Source organism: Ambystoma mexicanum, chromosome 13, assembly GCF_040938575.1.
Source record: "Ambystoma mexicanum isolate Mex_15411 chromosome 13, UKY_AmexF1_1, whole genome shotgun sequence".
NCBI classification, from domain to species: domain Eukaryota; kingdom Metazoa; phylum Chordata; class Amphibia; order Caudata; family Ambystomatidae; genus Ambystoma; species Ambystoma mexicanum.
In genome coordinates, this window is record NC_090938.1 from 820864619 (window position 1) to 820886971 (window position 22353).

At 52.9% G+C, this 22353-nt stretch overlaps 1 protein-coding gene across 2 annotated transcripts in view; it reads left to right on the forward strand.

Moving 5' to 3' along the window:
- The first annotated feature begins 2026 nt into the window (after positions 1 to 2026).
- LOC138522067 (RLA class I histocompatibility antigen, alpha chain 19-1-like) overlaps positions 2027 to 22353 on the forward strand; it is a 253678-nt gene continuing 233351 nt past the window's right edge. The window contains exons 1-2 of one of the 2 annotated variants that reach the window (XR_011283228.1): positions 2027 to 2202; positions 2290 to 2544. Coding sequence is in view for 1 of the 2 variants with exons in the window: in XM_069635305.1 (XP_069491406.1) it covers positions 2121 to 2202; positions 2290 to 2544 (337 nt within the window). In the remaining variant the exon portion in view is untranslated. The remainder of the gene's footprint in view (positions 2203 to 2289; positions 2545 to 22353) is intronic. The other variant, XM_069635305.1, reaches the window with a different exon arrangement.

Consider the following 22353-nt stretch of genomic DNA (forward strand, 5'->3'; position numbering starts at 1 on the left):
CTCTTCTCCCTCTATCCCCTCCCCCAGCACTTTTAGTGTAGAGGGCTCTTCTCCCCCTTTCAATCCCCTCCCCCAGGTCTCCTAGTGTACAGGGCTCTTCTCCCTCTTTCAATCCCCTCCCCCAGCTCTTCTAGTCTACAGGGCTCTTCCCCCTCTTTCAATCCCCTCCCCCAGCTCTTCTAGTGTACAGGGCTCTTCTCCCTCTTTCAATCCCCTCCCAGCAACTGTTCTAGTGTACAGGGCTCTTCTCCCTCTATCCCCTCCCCCAGCTTTTCTAGTGTACAGGGCTCTTCTCCCTATTTGAATCCCCTCCCCCAGCTCTTCTAGTGTATAGGGCTCTTCCCCCTCTTTCAATCCCCTTCCCCCAGCTTTTCTAGTGTGTGGGGCTCTTCTCCCTCTTTCAATCCCCTCCTCCAGCTCTTCTAGTGTTCAGCATAGCTCTCAACCATTTGTTTTGCAAAGGCGGGTGAAATGACCCGATTTTGTTTTTGGCGGGTGAGACGCCCATTGGAATGAATGGGCGTGCAGGAGGCTTGGCGGGTGAGTCAGCCCTTTACAAGGCGGGTGACACCCGCCATAAGAGTGTGAGTTGAGAGCTATGGTGTTGAGGGCTCTTCTCCCTCTTTCAATCCCCTCCCCCAGCTCTTCTAGTGTACAGGGCTCTTTCCCCTCTTTCATTCTCCTCCCCAGCTCTTCTAGTGTACAGGGCTCTTCTCCCTCTATCCCCTCCCCCAGCACTTTTAGTGTAGAGGTCCCTTCTCCCTCTTTCAATCCCCTCCCCCAGCTCTTCTAGTGTACAGGGCTCTTCTCCCTCTTTCAATCCCCTCCCCCAGCTCTTCTAGTGTACAGGGCTCTTCTCCCTCTATCCACCCCCAGCTCTTCTAGTGTACAGGGCTCTTCTCCCTCTTTCAATCCCCTCCCCCAGCTCTTCTAGTGTACAGGGCTCTTGTCCCTCTATCCCCTCCCCCCAGCTCTTCTAGTGTACAGGGCTCTTCTCTCTCTTTCAATCCCCTCCCCCAGCTCTTCTAGGGTACAGGGCTCTTCTCTCTCTTCCAATCCCCTCCCCCAGCTCTTCTAGTGTACAGGGCTCTTCTCCCTCTTTCAATCCCCTTCCCCAGCTCTTCTAGTGTACAGGGTTCTTCTCCCTCTTTCAATCCCCTCCCCCAGCTCTTCTAGTGTAGAGGGCTTGTCTCCCTCTTTCAATCCCCTCCCCCAGCTCTTCTAGTGTACAGGGCTCTTGTCCCTCTATCCCCTCCCCCAACTCTTCTAGTGTACAGGGCTCTTCTCCCTCTTTCAATCCCCTCCCCCAGCTCTTCTAGTGTACAGGGCTCTTGTCCCTCTATCCCCTCCCCCAACTCTTCTAGTGTACAGGGTTCTTCTCCCTCTTTCAATCCCCTCCCCCAGCTCTTCTAGTGTACAGGGCTCTTGTCCCTCTATCCCCTCCCCCCAGCTCTTCTAGTGTACAGGGCTCTTCTCTCTCTTTCAATCCCCTCCCCCAGCTCTTCTAGTGTACAGGCCTCTTCTCCCTTTTTCAATCCCCTTCCCCAGCTCTTCTAGTGTACAGGGTTCTTCTCCCTCTTTCAATCCCCTCCCCCAGCTCGTCTAGTGTACAGGGCTCTTCCCCCTCTTTCAATCCCCTCCCCCAGCTCTTCTAGTGTACAGGGCTCTTGTCCCTCTATCCCCTCCCCCAACTCTTCTAGTGTACAGGGCTCTTCTCCCTCTTTCAATCCCCTCCCCCAGCTCTTCTAGTGTACAGGGCTCTTGTCCCTCTATCCCCTCCCCCAACTCTTCTAGTGTACTGGGCTCTTCTCCCTCTTTCACTTTCATTTCTCCCTGTGGCGAGTTAGTGCTGGGGAGGCTCTGCCTGGAGACGGGTGATGCGGCGGGTCTCTGGGTTCTGATTGGTGGAGCCGGCCCCAGTGCAGGGCTGGGGTGAGGCTGAGTGAGTGAGTGCTTGCGAGGCTCTGCCTAGAGACTGGTGACGCGGGAGGGACGCTGCATTCTGATTGGTGGAGCCGGCCGTGTAAGGGGCTGGTCCGCAGCTGAGTGAGTTCAGAACTCACGGGACAGTGAGTGCTGAGGAAGGTCCGCAGCTGCTTCCAGCGTCATTACATCATAAAATGCTCCGGGGTCTCCGCATGGATTTACTGCCCCCTCTCCTCCTGCTCCTGGGGGGGCTCTGGGTGCAGCCCGCGCGGGCAGGTGAGTGACTTAGGAAGGGAAGGGAAGGGGGGGGCTTGCACCCTGGAATCTCCGCTCTCTGACCCCTCCTGTGTCTTTCTCCCCCAGGTTCGCACTCCTACCGCTGGTTCTACTCGTCCCTGTCGGAGGGGGTCCCCCGCTTCTCCATAGTGGGGTTCGTGGATGACGTCCCCATCGCCGGGTACAGCAGCGACACCCGCAGGATGGAGCCCCGGGCCCCCTGGGTGGAGAAGGCCGTGGACCCCCAGTACTGGGAGAGGAACACGGAGAGGGCCCGAGGAGTGGAGCCGGCGCAGAGGGCCAACGTGGAGATTGCGATGGAGCGAGTCAACCAGACCCGGGGTGAGTGATGGGGGAGCACGCACAGACCCGGGGTGAGTGACGGGGGAGCACGCACAGACCCGGGGTGAGTGATGGGGGGAGCACCCACAGACCCGGGGTGAGTGATGGGGCGAGTCAACCAGACCCGGGGTGAGTGATGGGGGAGCACGCACAGACCCGGGGTGAGTGATGGGGGAGCACGCACAGACCCGGGGTGAGTGACGGGGGAGCACGCACAGACCCGGGGTGAGTGATGGGGGGAGCACCCACAGACCCGGGGTGAGTGATGGGGCGAGTCAACCAGACCCGGGGTGAGTGATGGGGGAGCACGCACAGACCCGGGGTGAGTGACGGGGGAGCACGCACAGACCCGGGGTGAGTGATGGGGGGAGCACGCACAGACCCGGGGTGAGTGATGGGGGGAGCACCCACAGACCCGGGGTGAGTGATGGGGCGAGTCAACCAGACCCGGGGTGAGTGATGGGGGAGCACCCACAGACCCGGGGTGAGTGATGGGGCGAGTCAACCAGACCCGGGGTGAGTGATGGGGGGAGCACCCACAGACCCGGGGTGAGTGATGGGGCGAGTCAACCAGACCCGGGGTGAGTGATGGGGGAGCACGCACAGACCCGGGGTGAGTGATGGGGGGAGCACGCACAGACCCGGGGTGAGTGATGGGGGGAGCACCCACAGACCCGGGGTGAGTGATGGGGCGAGTCAACCAGACCCGGGGTGAGTGATGGGGGAGCACGCACAGACCCGGGGTGAGTAATGGGGGAGCACGCACAGACCCGGGGTGAGTGATGGGGCGAGTCAACCAGACCCGGGGTGAGTGATGGGGGAGCACGCACAGACCCGGGGTGAGTGATGGGGCGAGTCAACCAGACCCGGGGTGAGTGATGGGGGAGCACGCACATACCCGGGGTGAGTGGTGGGGGAGCACGCACAGACCCGGGGTGTGTGATGGGGGAGCACGCACCTAGCCAGAGAGTGAGTGACGGGGTGATGAGTGACAGCACACAGGGAGGTGGGGGGTAACTTTAGGAGGAGGTGTAGCTGCCGGTTCTCCTCTGGTGATGGAAGACCAGCCCCCCCCCCGCCCCCATTATTTACATGAAGCTCTTCCATCTGCGAGTTTCACAGGGACTCGTGCCTCACCCCCTAAAGCTTCCTGGTCCTCTGAGGAACCACTCTGGGTCGGGGGGGTGCAGGGGGGCATGTCCTGGATAATGCCCCCTACCCAACCCTCGAGGAATGAGCTTTACACGATTACCCGGAAGAGAGTCAGGCAATTGCACCATGGGGTTGTGGTGGGGGAGGGGGGAGGGGTGTAGCAGCACTTGAAGGGCTGCTCTTGCTCTCCTAATATTCTGGGGAGGGGTGCTGGTATTCGGCCCCACGAAAAAGGGAGGTAGGAGCCACTGAGTGACAGGACTCTGGAACCCGGAGGTGCGGGGGGGGGGGGCAGTATAATGTAATATAATTATGTATTTGTAAAGTGCTTATACACAGGTGAAGTGCTTCAAGGCGGGAAAGGGACAAGGGGTTACCATCGTCATTATTAGGCCTTGAAGTTTCCGAATGATCTAACAGCAATAACTAGCGCCCTAGGCCGGGGCAATTCTACTAGTGTAAGTGCGTGACAAGGAGTGGGCGAAGAAGGGGGGCGGGGGGCAAACAGATCACTAAACTACCGCATCAAGCCTGGCGACATTTCAGACGCTTGGTGGTTGGTCATCCAATGCGCCTATGCACGGGCATTTCAAGCACAACCAAGCTGGGAGTGGGGGGGGGGGCAGAGGGAGGGACAGGACAGACTTGCAGGGCCTCAAGCATTCAAGGTCAAGGTCATACAAGTGCGCAAACAGGAAGTGCGAGGGAGGAGGAGGGGGACAAGTGCACCCTGTCCGGCAGGGGCCTGGGTTAAGTGCAGAGTGGTTGCCCCTCTCATGGAGCATATGGCAGTAGTGCCAGGCAGAGTGCGGAGGCCCGGAGGCAAGTGCAGGACTGGCGGGGGAGCCTGGGACCTGTGAGGCTCTGGAGGTGCACCAGGCGACCAGTCAGCGAGCTGAGCAGGTTGGGGAAGAGAAGGAGGGAGGGAAGCAGGAGAGAAAAGAAAGGAGGTTACGAGGGAGAGAAGAGGTAGGTCTTGAAGAGTTTCTGGAAACTTAAGGAGGTCCGGCTCAAGACAGAGAGAGGCAGGGAGGCTGTACCAGGGGGAGGCACCTGCAGAGGATAAGGATCTACCCCCTAATCTCTGGAGAAAAGGCTCAGCCACAGAGGGTTGCAGGAGCCCGAGGGCAGGGCTCTAGAAGGAGAGTATTTGGGAAGAGAGCGTTGTACATGGTGCAGGCCCCGACCCCAGAAAGCCTTGTGGACTATGCAGGGGGTCTTGACCTTGATCCTTGCAACCACGGGGAGCCAGTGGAGTGATTTTCAGCGCGGGAGAGATGCATTCCCTGGGCTTGAGGCCAAGGATATGATATTTTAGGATAAGTCAGTGACCAGCTCCCACCCCCCAGCTCCCACCCCCTCTCTATTAATTATAATGAACACGCATCATTCAGAAACCAGATACATGTTTATAATAACATGGAATGTTGTGTGAGGGGCATTTTCCAGGTCCCCAGAGCAGTGTCCCGGGTGTAAAAGCAATCAATTAATTAAATAATCACCCCTTATTTGACACCTTAAACACTATTCCGGAGCATTTCCTGCTTTTTCTGGGGCACGGAGCAGAACTGCCATGTCCAGCTGCCCCTACGCTCCGCCAGCAAAAACCAAACATTTCCCTCCCGCCACAGGTGCCTCGGATTCCAGGGAATCCGCCTGCTCTGTACAGCAGGAGGACGCTTCCTGCGGCCACAGATGCCTCGGATTCCAGGGAATCCGCCTGCTCTTACAGCAGGAGGACGTTTCCTGCGGCCACAGATACCTGGATTCCAGGGAATCCGCCTGCTCTTTACAGCAGGAGGACGTTTCCTGCGGTCCCCAGTGGAATCCGCCTGCTCTTTACAGCAGGGGGGACGTTTCCTGCGGCCACAGATGCCTGGATTCCAGGGAATCCGCCTGCTCTTTACAGCGGGGACGTTTCCTGCCAGGGAATCCGCCTGCTCTTTACAGCAGGAGGACGTTTCCTGTGGCCACAGATGCCTGGGATTCCAGGGAATCCGCCTGCTCTTTACAGCAGGAGGACGCTTCCTGCGGCCACAGATGCCTCGGATTCCAGGGAATCCGCCTGCTCTTTACAGCAGGAGGACGTTTCCTGCGACCACAGATGCCTTGGATTCCAGGGAATCCGCCTGCTCTTTACAGCAGGAGGACGTGTCCTGCGGCCACAGATTCCTCTGATTCCAGTGGAATCTGCCTGCTCTTTACAGCAGGAGGATGTTTCCTGCGGCCACAGATGCCTCGGGTTCCAGGGAATCCGCCTGCTCTTTACAGCAGGAGGACGTTTCCTGCGGCCACAGCACAGCAGAGGACGTTTCCTGCGGCCACAGATGCCTCTGGTTCCAGTGGAATCTGCCTGCTCTTTACAGCAGGAGGATGTTTGCTGCGGCTACAGGTGCCTTGGATTCCAGGGAATCCGCCTGCTCTTTACAGCAGGAGGACGTTTCCTGCGGCCACAGATGCCTGGGATTCCAGGGAATCCGCCTGCTCTTTACAGCAGGAGGACGTTTCCTGCGGCCACAGATGCCTCGGATTCCAGAGAATCCGCCTGCTCTTTACAGCAGGAGGACGCTTCCTGCGGCCACAGATGCCTGGGATTCCAGGGAATCCGCCTGCTCTTTACAGCAGGAGGACGTTTCCTGCGGCCACAGATGCCTGGATTCCAGGGAATCCGCCTGCTCTTTACAGCAGGAGGACGTTTCCTGCAGCCTCAGATGCCTCGGATTCCAGGGTACAGCAGGAGGACGTTTCCTGCCATGGAATCCGCCTGCTCTTTACAGCAGGAGGACGTTTCCTGCGGTCCCCAGTGGAATCCGCCTGCTCCTCGCGCCCGTTTCTTGCCGCCTTTGTGCGTAATTGGGGAGCGGACTTTACACTCCATGCAAATGTTGCTGTGTCTACTTTGCACACCTGGCGGCGCAAGTGATAAACAGTGCAGGGCGGTCCTTCTTGTGTACACGGGACCTCAGCCCACCGTGCAAACCCCCTCCTGCCTCATCAGTATGAAGATGTCCAGTTCGTTGCTCAGGAGGGCATTTATACAATGTGTAAACTGCACGGACTGCACCCTCTATAGTACTAGCACTTCTCAGCGTGGCGCTATACTTCTAATAGCGCGGCGCCTGCACTCCCAGCAAAGGCGCTACATTTCTTTCAATAGCACCTTCACTCTTCAGGAGATCTGCCAACCTGATGTGGGCAGCGCCAGCATTTCCCAAAAGGGGGCTTTACTCTAAAGTGCACAGCATGAGCACTTCGCAGCGCGGCTGGCACAGTTCACAGCAGGCTGGCACACTTGCTCTAGTGTGGCAGTGCTTCCACGCCCCTGGCTATACTCTAAAGTGCACAGCATGAGCACTTCACAGCAGGCTGGCACACTTGCTCTAGTGTGGCAGTGCTTCCACGCCCGTCGCTGTACTCTAGTGCACAGCATGAGCACTTCAGTGTGACTGGCACACTTGCTCTAGTGTGGCAGTGTTTCACGCCCCTGGCTATACTCTAAAGTGCACAGCATGAGCACTTCACAGCACGGCTTGCACACTTGCTCTAGTGTGGCAGTGCTTCCGCGCCCCTGGCTATACTCTAAAGTGCACAGCATGAGCACTTCACAGCGCGGCTGGCACACTTGCTCTAGTGTGGCAGTGCTTCCGCGCCCCTGGCTATACTCTAAAGTGCACAGCATGAGCACTTCACAGTGTGACTGGCACACTTGCTCTAGTGTGGCAGTGCTTCCATGTCAGAAGGACCGCTTTACTGTTGAATCATAATAATAATAATTGGTTATTTATAACGCGCTTAATACCCAGAGGTTTCTAAGCACAGACCTGGAGATCCAGAGCGGGATCATCCATTAGGCCAAGTAGGCCCCGGCCTCTGGGCCCCACTCCTTTTAGGGGCCCCGCGACAACAGATCCAAATAAAGCCGTGCAGATCATTTAAAATTAATTGAGAGATAAGTTGTGAGGGAGGGCCCTGACATTTCAGCTGCCTAGGGGCCTCTGCTGGCTCGAACCTGAGTTGCTCCTCTTTGTCTTGCTTCCAAGACGAGCGCGTTGCCCCTGAGCTATCCTCCAGCGACGTTAGTAGCACAGGCTTGGCACCTGTTAGCCAGGGTCAGACTGGGCCATACAACTGTCTCGGGCACCAATGAAAGAGTGGCCCACAGGTATTAATATTACATGTTTGCACCGCGCAAGACACCCATGGGCCTCAGTGCACTCGCAGACACAAGGCAATACCCATAACGTGTCAGAGCAGGTGAAGTCCAGTAGCCACAAGGAACTCCAATCTAATCCTCGGAGTCACAGAGGAAGGTTTTATAGCTTCTTGAGGCCTTCCAGCAAGTGGCTTCCCTGATATCACTGGGAAGGGAATTCCAAAGGGTCAGTGCACCGACATTAAAGCAGGTACCCCAACATGTGTCAGTTTATACCGGGGTGCAGAAAGCTCGGCCAGTCCATTAGAGCGTAATGGTGGCAGGACTGGGATTTTCTGAAGCCGCCGTGTCGAGTAGGCCGGAGCTTGGCTCGCCAGACATGTATGGGGAGAGACCAGATCTCACGAGGGATGTGACGGTGAGCCGGTAGCCAATGCAGGGATCTCCTTGCCTGCAAATGGCCATTCATTCCTTTTCTGACACTGTTTGAATAGTACCCAAGTTTGGGGGGCTGGGGGTGGATAACATGTGATGCAAATTTGTGCATTTTAAAGAATATTTATTCAGCAACACTGGTCAAAACTACTAGCCACATAGTGAAGTAACTCATCAAACTGGCCCACGCCAGCATTTTGCGTTTTTGGTTTCGCCGTGAGCCTATTGCCCTATAGGCCAGTCCAAGCCTGCTGTTTGCAGTGTCAGCAGAGTCCAAGAATTGAATAGTCATCGTGTCTGAACACCAGGGGGTACTGCCAGGAAGTGTGAACACCCAGGGGGTACTGCCAGGAAGTGTGAACACCCAGGGGGTACTGCCAGGAAGTGTGAGAAGATGTCATGGCTTCAGTGTAACCCGCCATTTGTATAGCGCCTGTCAGCATTGGTATGGTCAAAAAACGCTACAGGTTGAACACCCTCGGAGGGACCGAAGTCCAGGGATGGGAAACTCGAGGAGGTGCTGGTATGCGTGTGTGCATATTAACCAATATGAGGAGTGGCCAAGTCCCTGCCAGCCACCCATGTCTACCTGTGCAGAATGTAACCTTAAATTGATGCCAGTTCGGTACCTTCCATGCCCTCTGTATGCGTGATATGACTGACACAGCCCCAACCCTACCAGCCTTGAACAGGTACTTGTCTGTCCAAATGTCAGCTGGATTCTATAAAGAATAGTCTGGCATAGGCACTGGTAAAGTTAGGTGCGCACCAGCCATGAGCCGGGCACCCCTCACCTGAGACTGGTAATGCTCCAGTGCTGTGGAGCTGTCGCAGGCAGGAATCGGCCTACTATGAAAAGTGCAGCTTTCTCCTGCTCAAGAAATGTATCTTCAGCCTGTGGCTTCCTGGATCATATTCTGGAGAGATAGGCTGATGGGTTAATGTGCCTGCAGCCTATGGCTTCCTGGATCATATTCTGGAGAGATGGGCTGATGGGTTAATGTGCCTGCAGCCTGTGGCTTCCTGGATTATATTCTGGAGAGATGGGCTGATGGGTTAATGTGCCTGCAGCGTCCTGGATCATATTCTGGAGTGATAGGCTGATGGGTTAATGTGCCTGCAGCCTGTGGCTTCCTGGATTATATTCTGGAGAGATAGGCTGATGGGTTAATGTGCCTGCAGCCTGTGGCTTCCTAGATTATATTCTGGAGAGATAGGCTGATGGGTTAATGTGCCTGCAGCGTCCTGGATCATATTCTGGAGGGATAAGATGGTGGGTTAATGTGCCTGCAGCCTGTGGCTTCCTAGATCATATTCTAGAGAGAGAGGCTGCTTCAGTCTGTGGCTTCCTGGATCATATTCTGGAGAGATAGGCTGATGGGTTAATGTGCCTGCAGCCTGTGGCTTCCTAGATCATATTCTAGAGAGAGAGGCTGCTTCAGTCTGTGGCTTCCTGGATCATATTCTGGAGATAGGCTGATGGGTTAATGTGCCTGCAGCCTGTGGCGTCCTGACTCATATTCTGGAGAAATAGGCTGATGGGTTAATGTGCCTGCAGCGTCCTGGATCATATTCTGGAGAGATACAATGGTGGGTTAATGTGCCTGCAGCGTCCTAGATCATATCCTGGAGAGATAAGCTGATGGGTTAATGTGCCTGCAGCCTGTGGCTTCCTAGATCATATTCTAGAGAGAGAGGCTGCTTCAGTCTGTGGCTTCCTGGATCATATTCTGGAGAGATAGGCTGATGGGTTAATGTGCCTGCAGCCTGTGGCTTCCTAGATCATATTCTAGAGAGAGAGGCTGCTTCAGTCTGTGGCTTCCTGGATCATATTCTGGAGAGATAGGCTGATGGGTTAATGTGCCTGCAGCCTGTGGCTTCCTAGATCATATTCTAGAGAGAGAGGCTGCTTCAGTCTGTGGCTTCCTGGATCATATTCTGGAGATAGGCTGATGGGTTAATGTGTCTGCAGTCTGTGGCGTCCTGGATCATATTCTGGAGAGATAGGCTGATGGGTTAGTGTGCCTCTTGCAGCGATGCGTGTGTTCATAAGACTTCACAAATGCGGCAGAGTCGAATTAACCTTCACTTGTTCATTTATTTACAATGTAATGTGTTATAGTTAAAAACTTTACACATTTCATATAAAACATTATATAAAAACATGCATGAAACACAGAGGCATTATAAACAAGAGACATACAATTCCGAAAAATATAAAATACTGAACAGGTTTCTTAAATAACTACATCATAGTTCTTTGAATAATCGAGCAAAACCCTATTGAGAAGACACCGAGAATCTTGGGGGGGGGGGGGGCATCAGCAGATTCTATAGAGTGCCAGGTGCACGCTATTACTGCTGGTATTCACACGCTATCCTCGAAAGGGTCGACCTTTAATCGAGTCTAAGTGACGGGCAAAGCCCCCGCGGCCTCGCATATAAAATACCCCAGTTCTGGACATACAGGGAATGCACGTGTGGCTGTTTCCCTGCACCCCAGATTATCACACAGTCACCAGCCTGCACCCCGGATTATCACACAGGGTTCAGGATTCAACCAACAATGCTAAGCGGCCCACAGGCAATCATTTAAATAAATAAAGCAGCAGATGGAAGACCAACTCACCCCAAAGTGGATGCTGTGGCGTCCCCCAGGGCTCCATTCATTCTATCCTTAGAAAAAGTCTCCATTACACCCTTGGCTTCTCGGAGCGGGCACTGGACTGGCTTACCTCCTTCCTAACTGACTGTTCCTCCAAAACCGTTCTTGGCCCTTTCTCCTCCCCTTCTTGTGGCGTCCCCCAGGGCTCCATTGCTTCGCCCTGGCTCTTTAACATATACCTTCTCTGCTGGCACGACTCTTTCCTCCTTCTCTCCCAACTTCCAATGCTACGCTGATGATGCACAACTTTCCTTCAAACTTCCCACTGACGCCCTTGCACCCTCCTTCATCCCTGACTGCCTCTCTGCCATCCAGGCCTGGTGCACTGCCAATGACCTCTGCCTCAATGCCAGCAAAAGAGAGATCCTCCTTATTGGGTCCCCTGCACCCTACTTCTTTCCTGCACTCTGGCCTTCCACCATGGCCCCCCCCTCCCCCTCCACTGCAGCTAGGAATCGCAAAGTCCTCTTCAACTCCTCCCTCTCTTTCGTCCCTCATATTCAGGACATTGTCAAGAAGTCCCCCTTTCAGCTCTTCCTTATCAAAGTGACTCTTCCTTTCCTCACCTTCCCCCAGAAACTCAATGTCACCCGTGCTCTGGTTCTTTCCAGGCTAGACTACTGCAATAGCCTCCTCAATCTTTCTTCCTTCACCCTGCGACCCCCTCCAGCTAACCCAGAATAGGGCAGCGAGACCTATCCTTGGCCTCAAGCCCAGGGACCGCATCTCTCCTGCCCTACAAAGCCTTCACTGGCTCCCGGTCTCAGCACGGATTCAATGCAAATCCCTCGGTATCATACACAAGGCTGTCTCTACCTTCAACGCTTCCTGACCAAATACTCTCCTTCCAGACTCCTCCATTCTGCCGGCACCAACTCCCTACGTGTTAAGCGCTTTGCTAAGCGGAGAGCTGGTGGGCGATCACTTTCCTCGGCTGGCTCTCTCCTGTGGAACAGCCTCCCTCTCCCTCATCGTCTTGAGCAAGACCTCCTTAAGGTCCGAAAAAGCCTCAAGCCCTTTCTTTTTACCTCCTCCTCTCTTCCCTGCTAATCCTACAGCAGCGTGACTGATGTGCAGGGCCCTTATGTGTCCTTGGGGCCTTGACCCCCCCCACATCTCTCGTCTCAACCGCTTTCTTAATACTGCACTTACTTGGCTCACCCACTCGATCAGTGATTGCGCTTAAGTTCTGCTCCTCCTTGCACTTACTCTTAGCACTTCTCCATGAGCATCATAGCACCTTTACTTCCCCCCCCTCCCCCTCTGCACTTGGCACGTTCTGAACACTCACAAGGCATAGTAGGTTTGTCTCCCCTTCCCTTATTCTCATTATTTGTTTGTACTATTATTGCAATCATTTATCCTTGCTGTAATTGATTGTCCAACAACCCCTGTCCCCACCATGTTGCCCTGTGGGCGCTTTGAAACAGTTTTGCTAATTGTATAAGCGCCTAACAGCAGAATGTAAAATTCCTACAAAAAAGATCAAAACCTCAGCATGAAAGCTCAAATTAACAGTCTTGTACCCACACCCTCCTCTTATATAAGGCTATTGTCTCATATATGCCAATATCGCTCCAAAAAGAGCAGTTAGACTATTGGGAGAGAGATTATAGGCTCCAACTTAGACGATTGCAGCAGCCTTTTGACAGGAGTAAACAAAGGGGAAATCGCAAGACTCCAGGTCTTACAGAACAGTGCCATCAGAGCTATATTCAGACTTAAAAAATACGACCATATCTCAGAAGCCAAGAGGGGCTTACGTTGGCTCCCGGTGCAGGCTAGGATACACTTCCGTTTGCTCACCATAGTGCACAAATGCCTGGAGGGTTCAAATCCGCAATATTTGGCAGAATGGATAACCAAGAAGCCTGCTGTAAAAAAAAAAAAAAAAAACACTACTATACATAGAGCTGACTGGGCCGCTGGCCTGGCTCTGAGAATAGAGTTACGGTTACCACTACCATACAGAGAGCGGACTGTGGGCCGCCGGCCTGGCTCTGAGAAGAGAGTTACGCTTACCACTAGCATACATAGAGCTGACTGTGGGCCGTTGGCCTGGCTCTGAGAAGAGAGTTACGCTTACCACTACCATACATAGAGCTGACTGTGGGCTGCTGGCCTGGCTCTGAGAAGAGAGTTACGCTTACCACTACCATACATAGAGCTGACTGTGGGCCGCTGGCCTGGCTCTGAGAAGAGTTACGCTTACCACTAGCATACATAGAGCTGACTGTGGGCCGCTGGCCTAGCTCTGAGAAGAGTTACGGTTACCACTAGCATACATAGAGCTGACTGTGGGCCGCTGGCCTGGCTCTGAGAAGAGAGTTACGCTTACCACTAGCATACATAGAGCTGACTGTGGGCCACTGGCCTGACTCTGAGAAGAGAGTTACGGTTACCACTAGCATACATGGAGCTGACTGTGGGCCGCTGGCCTGTCTCTGAGAAGAGAGTTACGCTTACCACTACCATACATAGAGCTGACTGTGGGCCGCTGGCCTGGCTCTGAGAAGGGAGTTAAGCTTACCACTACCATACATAGAGCTGACTGTGGGCCGCTGGCCTGGCTCTGAGAAGAGAGTTACGCTTACCACTAGCATACATAGAGCGGACTGTGGGCCGCTGGCCTGTCTCTGAGAAGAGTTACGCTTACCACTACCATACATAGAGCTGACTGTGGGCTGCTGGCCTGGCTCTGAGAAGAGTTACGGTTACCACTAGCATACCTAGAGCTGACTGTGGGCCGCTGGCCTGGCTCTGAGAAGAGAGTTACGCTTACCACTACCATACATAGAGCTGACTGTGGGCCGCTGGCCTGGCTCTGAGAAGAGTTACGGTTACCACTAGCATACCTAGAGCTGACTGTGGGCCGCTGGCCTGGCTCTGAGAAGAGTTACGGTTACCACTAGCATACCTAGAGCTGACTGTGGGCCGCTGGCCTGGCTCTGAGAAGAGAGTTACGCTTACCACTACCATACATAGAGCTGACTGTGGGCCGCTGGCCTGGCTCTGAGAAGAGAGTTACGGTTACATACATGGAGCTGACTGTGGGCCGCTGGCCTGGTTCTGAGAAGAGTTACGCTTACCACTACCATACATAGAGCTGAATGTGGGCCGCTGGCCTGGCTCTGAGAAGAGAGTTACGGTTACCACTAGCATACATAGAGCTGACTGTGGGCCGCTGGCCTGGCTCTGAGAAGAGAGTTACGCTTACCACTAGCATACGTAGAGCTGACTGTGGGCCGCTGGCCTGGCTCCGAGAAGAGAGTTACGGTTACCACTATCATACATAGAGCTGACTGTGGGCCGCTGGCCTGGCTCTGAGAAGAGAGCTACGGTTACCACTAGCATACGTAGAGCTGACTGTGGGCCGCTGGCCTGGCTCTGAGAAGAGAGTTACGGTTACCACTAGCATACATAGAGCTGACTGTGGGCCGCTGGACTGGCTCTGAGAAGAGAGTTACGCTTACCACTAGCATACATAGAGCTGACTGTGGGCCGCTGGCCTGGTTCTGAGAAGAGTTACGGTTACCACTACCATACATAGAGCTGACTGTGGGCCGCTGGCCTGGCTCTGAGACGAGAGTTACGGTTACCACTAGCATACATAGAGCTGACTGTGGGGCGCTGGTCTGGCTCTGAGAAGAGAGTTACGCTTACCACTACCATACATAGAGCTGACTGTGGGCCGCTGGCCTGGCTCTGAGAAGAGAGTTACGGTTCCCACTACCATACATAGAGCTGACTGTGGGCCGCTGGCCTGGCTCTGAGAAGAGTTACGCTTACCACTAGCATACATAGAGCTGACTGTGGGTCGCTGGCCTGGCTCTGAGAAGAGAGTTACGCTTACCACTACCATACATGGAGCTGACTGTGGGCTGCTGGCCTGGCTCTGAGAAGAGAGTTACGGTTACCACTACCATACATAGAGCAGACTGTGGGCCGCTGGCCTGGCTCTGAGAAGAGAGTTACGCTTACCACTAGCATACATAGAGCTGACTGTGGGCCGCGGGCCTGGCTCTGAGAAGAGAGTTACGCTTACCACTACTATACATGGAGCTGACTGTGGGCCGCTGGCCTGGCTCTGAGAAGAGAGTTACGGTTACCACTATCATACATAGAGCTGACTGTGGGCCGCTGGCCTGGCTCTGAGAAGAGAGTTACGCTTACCACTACCATACATGGAGCTGACTGTGGGCCGCTGGCCTGGCTCTGAGAAGAGAGTTACGGTTACCACTACCATACATGGAGCTGACTGTGGGCCGCTGGCCTGGCTCTGAGAAGAGAGTTACGCTTACCACTACCATACATGGAGCTGACTGTGGGCCGCTGGCCTGGCTCTGAGAAGAGAGTTACGGTTACCACTACCATACATGGAGCTGACTGTGGGCCGCTGGCCTGGCTCTGAGAAGAGAGTTTACGCTTACCACTACTATACATAGAGCTGACTGTGGGCCGCTGGCCTGGCTCTGAGAAGAGAGTTACGCTTACCACTACCATACATAGAGCTGACTGTGGGCCGCTGGACTGGCTCTGAGAAGAGAGTTACGGTTACCACTAGCATACATAGAGCTGACTGTGGGCCGCTGGCCTGGCTCTGAGAAGAGTTACGCTTACCACTAGCATACATAGAGCTGACTGTGGGCCGCTGGCCTGGCTCTGAGAAGAGAGTTACGCTTACCACTAGCATACATAGAGCTGACTGTGGGCCGCTGGCCTGGCTCTGAGAAGAGAGTTACGCTTACCACTACCATACATAGAGCTGAATGTGGGCCGCTGGCCTGGCTCTGAGAAGAGAGTTACGCTTACCACTACTATACATAGAGCTGACTGTGGGCCGCTGGCCTGGCTCTGAGAAGAGAGTTTACGCTTACCACTACTATACATAGAGCTGACTGTGGGCTGCTGGCCTGTCTCTGAGAAGAGAGTTATGCTTACCACTACCATACATAGAGCTGACTGTGGGCCGCTGGCCTGGCTCTGAGAAGAGAGTTACGGTTACCACTACCATACATAGAGCTGACTGTGGGCCGCTGGACTGGCTCTGAGAAGAGAGTTACGGTTACCACTAGCATACATAGAGCTGACTGTGGGCCGCTGGCCTGGCTCTGAGAAGAGAGTTACGCTTACCACTACCATACATAGAGCTGACTGTGGGCCGCTGGCCTGGCTCTGAGAAGAGAGTTACGGTTACCACTAGCATACATAGAGCTGACTGTGGGCCGCTGGCCTGGCTCTGAGAAGAGAGTTATGCTTACCACTACCATACATAGAGCTGACTGTGGGCCGCTGGCCAGGCTCTGAGAAGAGAGTTACGGTTACCACTAGCATACGTAGAGCTGACTGTGGGCCGCTGGCCTGGCTCTGAGAAGAGAGTTACGGTTACCACTACCATACATAGAGCTGAATGTGGGCCGCTGGCCTGGCTCTGAGAAGAGTTACGCTTACCACTACCATACTGTAAAGACTGGTAGGGGGTGTCTGTACTTCCGCTCTCTATATGTAGAGGAGAGGCACAGAGGACCCCAGCCAAGATTCTCTATTGTGGTAGCAATGGACGAGCAATCAAGGCCTAGCTTCTCAGGAGGTGATGCAGGCTGGTTCTTAAGTACAGTGTAGTCCCCAAGCCCCCACAAAGGAATGTCCACACACTGTATTACTGAAAACACAGTCTTTATATAATTAATATTCAAAGGTTATATACACTTATCACAATAACTCACTTTGTGCTCAGGAAAGTCAACAATGGTAAATATCTACAATTCTAAAGTGGTACCACTAATAATGTCAGAATGTCACACAGATCAATAGCAAGGAAACCAGCAATAGAGAGAGGAGGGAAAGCAGATGGTTGAAACAATAGGCAGAAGACTGACCCTGTTACCTAGGTACAGTTCTGTGTGGAGATCCCCCCCCACCTGGGCAACCTGTAAAATAAAGAGATATAACACAAGCCCAGTCCATATATTGTTCAATAGTCTTATTCTTCTAAGAAGCGTCGACAGATCCTTCTTGAGTGACCCCCTTTAAAGCCGGAGTCACGGATCGTCGAGAGGCGTCGAGGAACTCGGTGTTCGGCGTCGGGGAATCGACGGCCCTTCTTGAGTGCCTTCCCTTTAAAGCGGGAGACACGGGTCATCGAACGTCCGACAGTGAACGAGGTGGAACAGCGTTGATGAGGCGGCAGGCTTCGATCCGAGCGGTGCTCGTCGGGACGTCGGCGTCCTGCGAGGAAGAGGCGTGCGGGGCACCTCGGCGACACTAGTTCTGGACCGCAAAGATTGGGAATGACGGTGGCCCAACAAGGGCGTCGAGCCGCTCGAGTCTTTGGGGTCGTGAGGTGGCGGGAAACCCACCGGCGGATTCTCCTCGGTGCGTTGGTCGTCCTCGATTTTCTCCGGCAGGATAAAGCGGTCGACGGTGCGGACGAGGGAGTCCTTCGATTCGAATGTTCTTAGGGAAAGGAGCGGGCGGCTGCAGTCGTCGGTGGCACGGCGTCAAGCGGTTCCCTCTTCTGGGACGACACGGCTTCGACGGGCCTCCAGCGGTTACACGAACCTGTGAACCCTGGTCGACGGCAATGGACTTCGACAGCGTCGAGGTCCGGGTGCTTTACTTCGTTCTCCTCGGCGGTCCCCTTCTCCGGTCGGCAGCCTTTCGATGGTCTGGCGTCCAGGGAGCTTCGGCGAAGATTCAGCGGTGCTCAATGGTCCCTCGGAGCACGGGAAGAGGGCGCCTAGCCAGGTCCTCTCTCGGGTCAGTCCTCGACGATTTCGGCAGCCTTCGGATCGGTCGAAGCAAATGCAGCAGCAAGTCTTCTTCTTCCAGCTGGGCGTCAAGGATCAGCAGTTCCAGTTACTCTTAGAGTGGAGACTCAGCTCCAGAACGCTTCTGAACAATTACTAGTGGTGAGAGGTCCCCAGATATACTATTCTGTCTCTCATCCACACTGCTGGCACACACTCAGCAGCCAATCATACAGAAGGGCATTCATGCAGTCAGTCAGCCAATCAGGCACACAGTGCATTCAGGCCATCCTCCTCCCTCTCAGACACTCACAACAAGGAATGTGGATTGGGACAAGTACCCAGCCATTCAACACTACACACTGCATTCAGGCCAGTTTCGGACAGGGCTGTCTCAGTCTTTGTCTCTCATGCCAGAAACCAGACGGCCACAACAAGGAGTGCATATTGGTCACACCACTCCATTCACCCAGGTCCCCGCCACAGGGGTACCCACAACACACGGTCACTGGGAAGGCTCCAGCTAGTCTCGCCTGGCCTTTACAACAATACCATATATGGAACTTCCACCCAACAGCCAGTCAGGGGGAAGGGACAGAGTCAGGGCTTCCCAGGACTTTGGGAAAACAAGGTAACAGGCAATAGAAAGCAAGAGGCCACAGGGGCCATCTTGTTTTCCATCAGGAATCAACTGATTCCAATGGCAGGGCCTGGGTGTCCCAAAATGGAGGACCCCCAGAGCACCTGTCAGATTCAGCACGGTGCTGCCACCAGCCTATACCCTGCTCTGTGGGTCACACACAGGTGCCCAAAAACATACACTAGGGGCACAGGATTGTACCCCCACCCATGGGTGCCATAAAGGTATCCATGGGTCTGTACACCAAACCAAAAAGAGGAAGAGCTGCACTGCCAGGAGTCCCACTTGGACTTGGGCAGAAAATAACACAGAACACAATATGAAAAAGGACTACAGGACAAGGACAGGGAGCCCCTGTCCCTCCAATGCCTTTCCAGCATCACACATACATAGAGCTGACTGTGGGCCGCTGGCCTGGCTCCGAGAAGAGAGTTACGGTTACCACTAGCATACATAGAGCTGACTGTGGGCCGCTGGCCTGGCTCCGAGAAGAGAGTTACGCTTACCACTACCATACATTGAGCTGACTGTGGGCTGCTGGCCTGGCTCTGAGAAGAGAGTTACGGTTACCACTAGCATACATAGAGCTGACTGTGGGCCGCTGGCCTGGCTCTGAGAAGAGAGTTACGGTTACCACTACCATACATAGAGCTGACTGTGGGCCGCTGGCCTGGCTCCGAGAAGAGAGTTACGGTTACCACTAGCATACATAGAGCTGACTGTGGGCCGCTGGCCTGGCTCCGAGAAGAGAGTTACGCTTACCACTACCATACATTGAGCTGACTGTGGGCCGCTGGCCTGGCTCTGAGAAGAGAGTTACGGTTACCACTAGCATACATAGAGCTGACTGTGAGCCGCTGGCCTGGCTCTGAGAAGAGAGTTACGGTTACCACTACCATACATAGAGCTGACTGTGGGCCGCTGGCCTGGCTCTGAGAAGAGAGTTACGCTTACCACTAGCATACATAGAGCTGACTGAGGGCCGCTGGCCTGGCTCTGAGAAGAGAGTTACGGTTACCACCAGCATACATAGAGCTGACTGTGGGCCGCTGGCCTGGCTCTTAGAAGAGAGTTACGGTTACCACTACCCTACATAGAGCTGACTGTAAGCTGCTGGCCTTTGAGGCTCTGAGAATTGAGCGGTGACTAGCTCAGAAAACTCTTTGATTTAATCACGTAATACATGAATGTCTCTTACATATACCTAGCGGTGACTGCGGGCCAAGTGCCTTTTGAACCTCTGGAAAGTTAAGCTATGTGGGCAGTCCTTAGGGACAAAGGTTTTGGTGTACCTTTCATAAATGTAATAATAATCGTGCTCTAGTGAAAGAAATTAAATGATATGATAAGGCATTTATAACGCGCCTTTAGACGAGTGTTTCAGGGCATGACAAATTAACCCAATATCGTCTGAAGGATGGAAGAGCTATATATTAGCTCTTTATTTTAGAGAGAACGTAAAGGAAAGAGACTTGTCCTATGAAACCTTGGAAGACAATGATTTTTTTTCAAATTTACTCGAGGATATTGAAAAAATTATAAAAAATCCGAAACCCTCTAGAGCCCCGGGTCCAGACGGCTTGCCGAATGTCCTATTTAAAGCTCATTCTCAAATATGGGCCCACGTTGTGTTTAGTATTTTTCAGAATATCTTGGTAACGGGCCAAATACCAGATTCCTGGAAGCAGTCCCAGTTAATCGTGATATATAAAAAATGTCCTAGAGATCTCCCGGGTAACTATAGACTACTGCCCATGATTGATTGCAGTGCCAATATACCAATACTGGCCATGATATATTGCAGTGCCAATATGTCAATACTGGCCATGATTGATTCCAGTGCCAATATGCCAATACTGCCCATGATTGATTGCAGTGCCAATATACGAATACTGGCCATGATTGATTCCAGTGCCAATATGCCAATACTGCCCATGATTGATTCCAGTGCCAATATCTTCTGTACAATATATGAATGCATGGCTAGAGAAAGAGCATATCCACAGCATCCAACCATCTGGATTTAGAAGGGGTTTAGTACTATTACAAATGCATGGGTTTTGATGTATTTTATTTGTAAGCTTTGAGTGATCGAAGCAAGACCCTCTATATCTGTTTTATTGATTTTACGAAAGCATTTGATACTGTTGATCATCACATTTTATGGGGAAAAAATGAGGTTGGGGGAATTGCATGACCAGATCTTATTTTTTCGCTAAAGCAAATTATATGAATAAGAGAGTGGAAGTCAGAATAAATCAGGGAGGGGATTTAAGTGGGGATATCAGAGTCGATCATGGTTTAAAACAAGGTTGTAATTTTGGCTCCCTCCTGCTTCAATATCTAATTAGCAGACTTGGGAACTCACCTGCAGGACTGTAATAATGCGCCATGAGGTGCGCAATGCCGGCGGCTTGGCTTTCGTATGCCAATGACCTTGGGCCTCATTACAAGGTGGACGGAATGGGTTTACCGGCACCGGTGCCACTAAACCCATTCTGCCCTATTATGAGGTTCCCCCTCTGGTCAGACCAGACGTCCTTTGCAGGTCCCGCAAGGGGACCAGGGAGCTAATAAGGGGCCCCGTTATTAGCTCCATCCCCATTCCCATTGAGCCCTATAGGGGCTCGAATGGGGATGGGTTTTTTGAATGAGGAATTACCGGGTCCTCCAAGGTTGGAATGACCTGGTAATTCCTCATTGAAGGAACCCGGACATGATTTTGGAGGCAGCCATGGCGCTAATAGCATCATGGCTACCTCCAAACTCGTAATGAGGCCCATAGTCATTTTTGACCAAACTGCATTGGGCCTACAGAATAGTTTAAAGGCTCTTAAGAGGTTCGGCCTGGAAAATGGTCTGATCATTAACTTGGGGAAAATGATATTAACATGTAAACTTTATATTAGAATCCTGATGAGTCAGGATAGAACAAAATCACTATATTCCTATTTCTTAAATCAGCAGGGCTCTTTTATAAGTACAGCAGCTTTGAAAGAATGTAGAAAGGATAGGAATACCTTTCTGATGAATATAGGATGTACATGTGAAGCTACTGAAAATCTTGCCAGCAAATTTAAAGAGATAAAAAGTTAGGCTGCTACTTGGGACAGTAAAGAAAGCTGAATTAATCTCTCCAGGAAACGTAGCTATGCAGAATTCTCAAGACAGGCTTTTCCTGTTAATACTCTGTGTACATATATAAAACATTTGCAAAAGCAGCATGTTAGGAGCTTTCTAATGCTGTTAAGGTTTAATCAGCTCTCTGTGAATTGGAAGTAGAAACGCCATGGCATCTGCTTACTAATTGTTATAAATTAACTACTGAATAAGCATATGGGACCAGGGTACATGCACTGCACTTTATTTGCACTGACCAATTTGGGTCTAATGTATATATTGGAGATAACATAGTTTTTTGAAAAAAATATATTTTTATTTGCATTTTCAACACCAAACATTACAATGCACCATTAACCAACAACACACTTAACTCTTCTACTGGCACTTCCGTATCGGGGTCCGTCATATCACTTGCTTGCTCATTTCGCGGCAGAGCCCTCTTCCACTGTCCGTGTTGTTTCTGCGCCATTTTGTGCATTTCGCCCTGATGTGGCTAAGCCGGCCCTGTTCTTTCACAGCATCAGAGCTTCCCTCATTGCCCGTTAGCTCTCGGCTTGGTTGCCTGGCTCATCTGTACTGTCTCCTTCGTTGTTTTTAAACAGTTTGTGCACTAGTGCATTCCATGCTAGTATCTTGGCTCCACTATTGCCCTCCCCTCTCTGCGTCGCCCTTGTCCATACTGTTGTTTCGGCCATCGCCCATTTGGTCAGATCTACCCACCCTCCATCGAGGGTCCTGTACTTGTGTTCCGCGCCATTGCTATGCGGCGTTTCGCCAGTATTGTCATCGGGTCCTTCATTTTTGCCAGGTGCGATCTCTGCTTGTCTCCCCTCGGGAACGGGCCCTTCTGCGCTCTTTCCTTGATGGTGTCCCAGAAGTTCATTATTCTCGG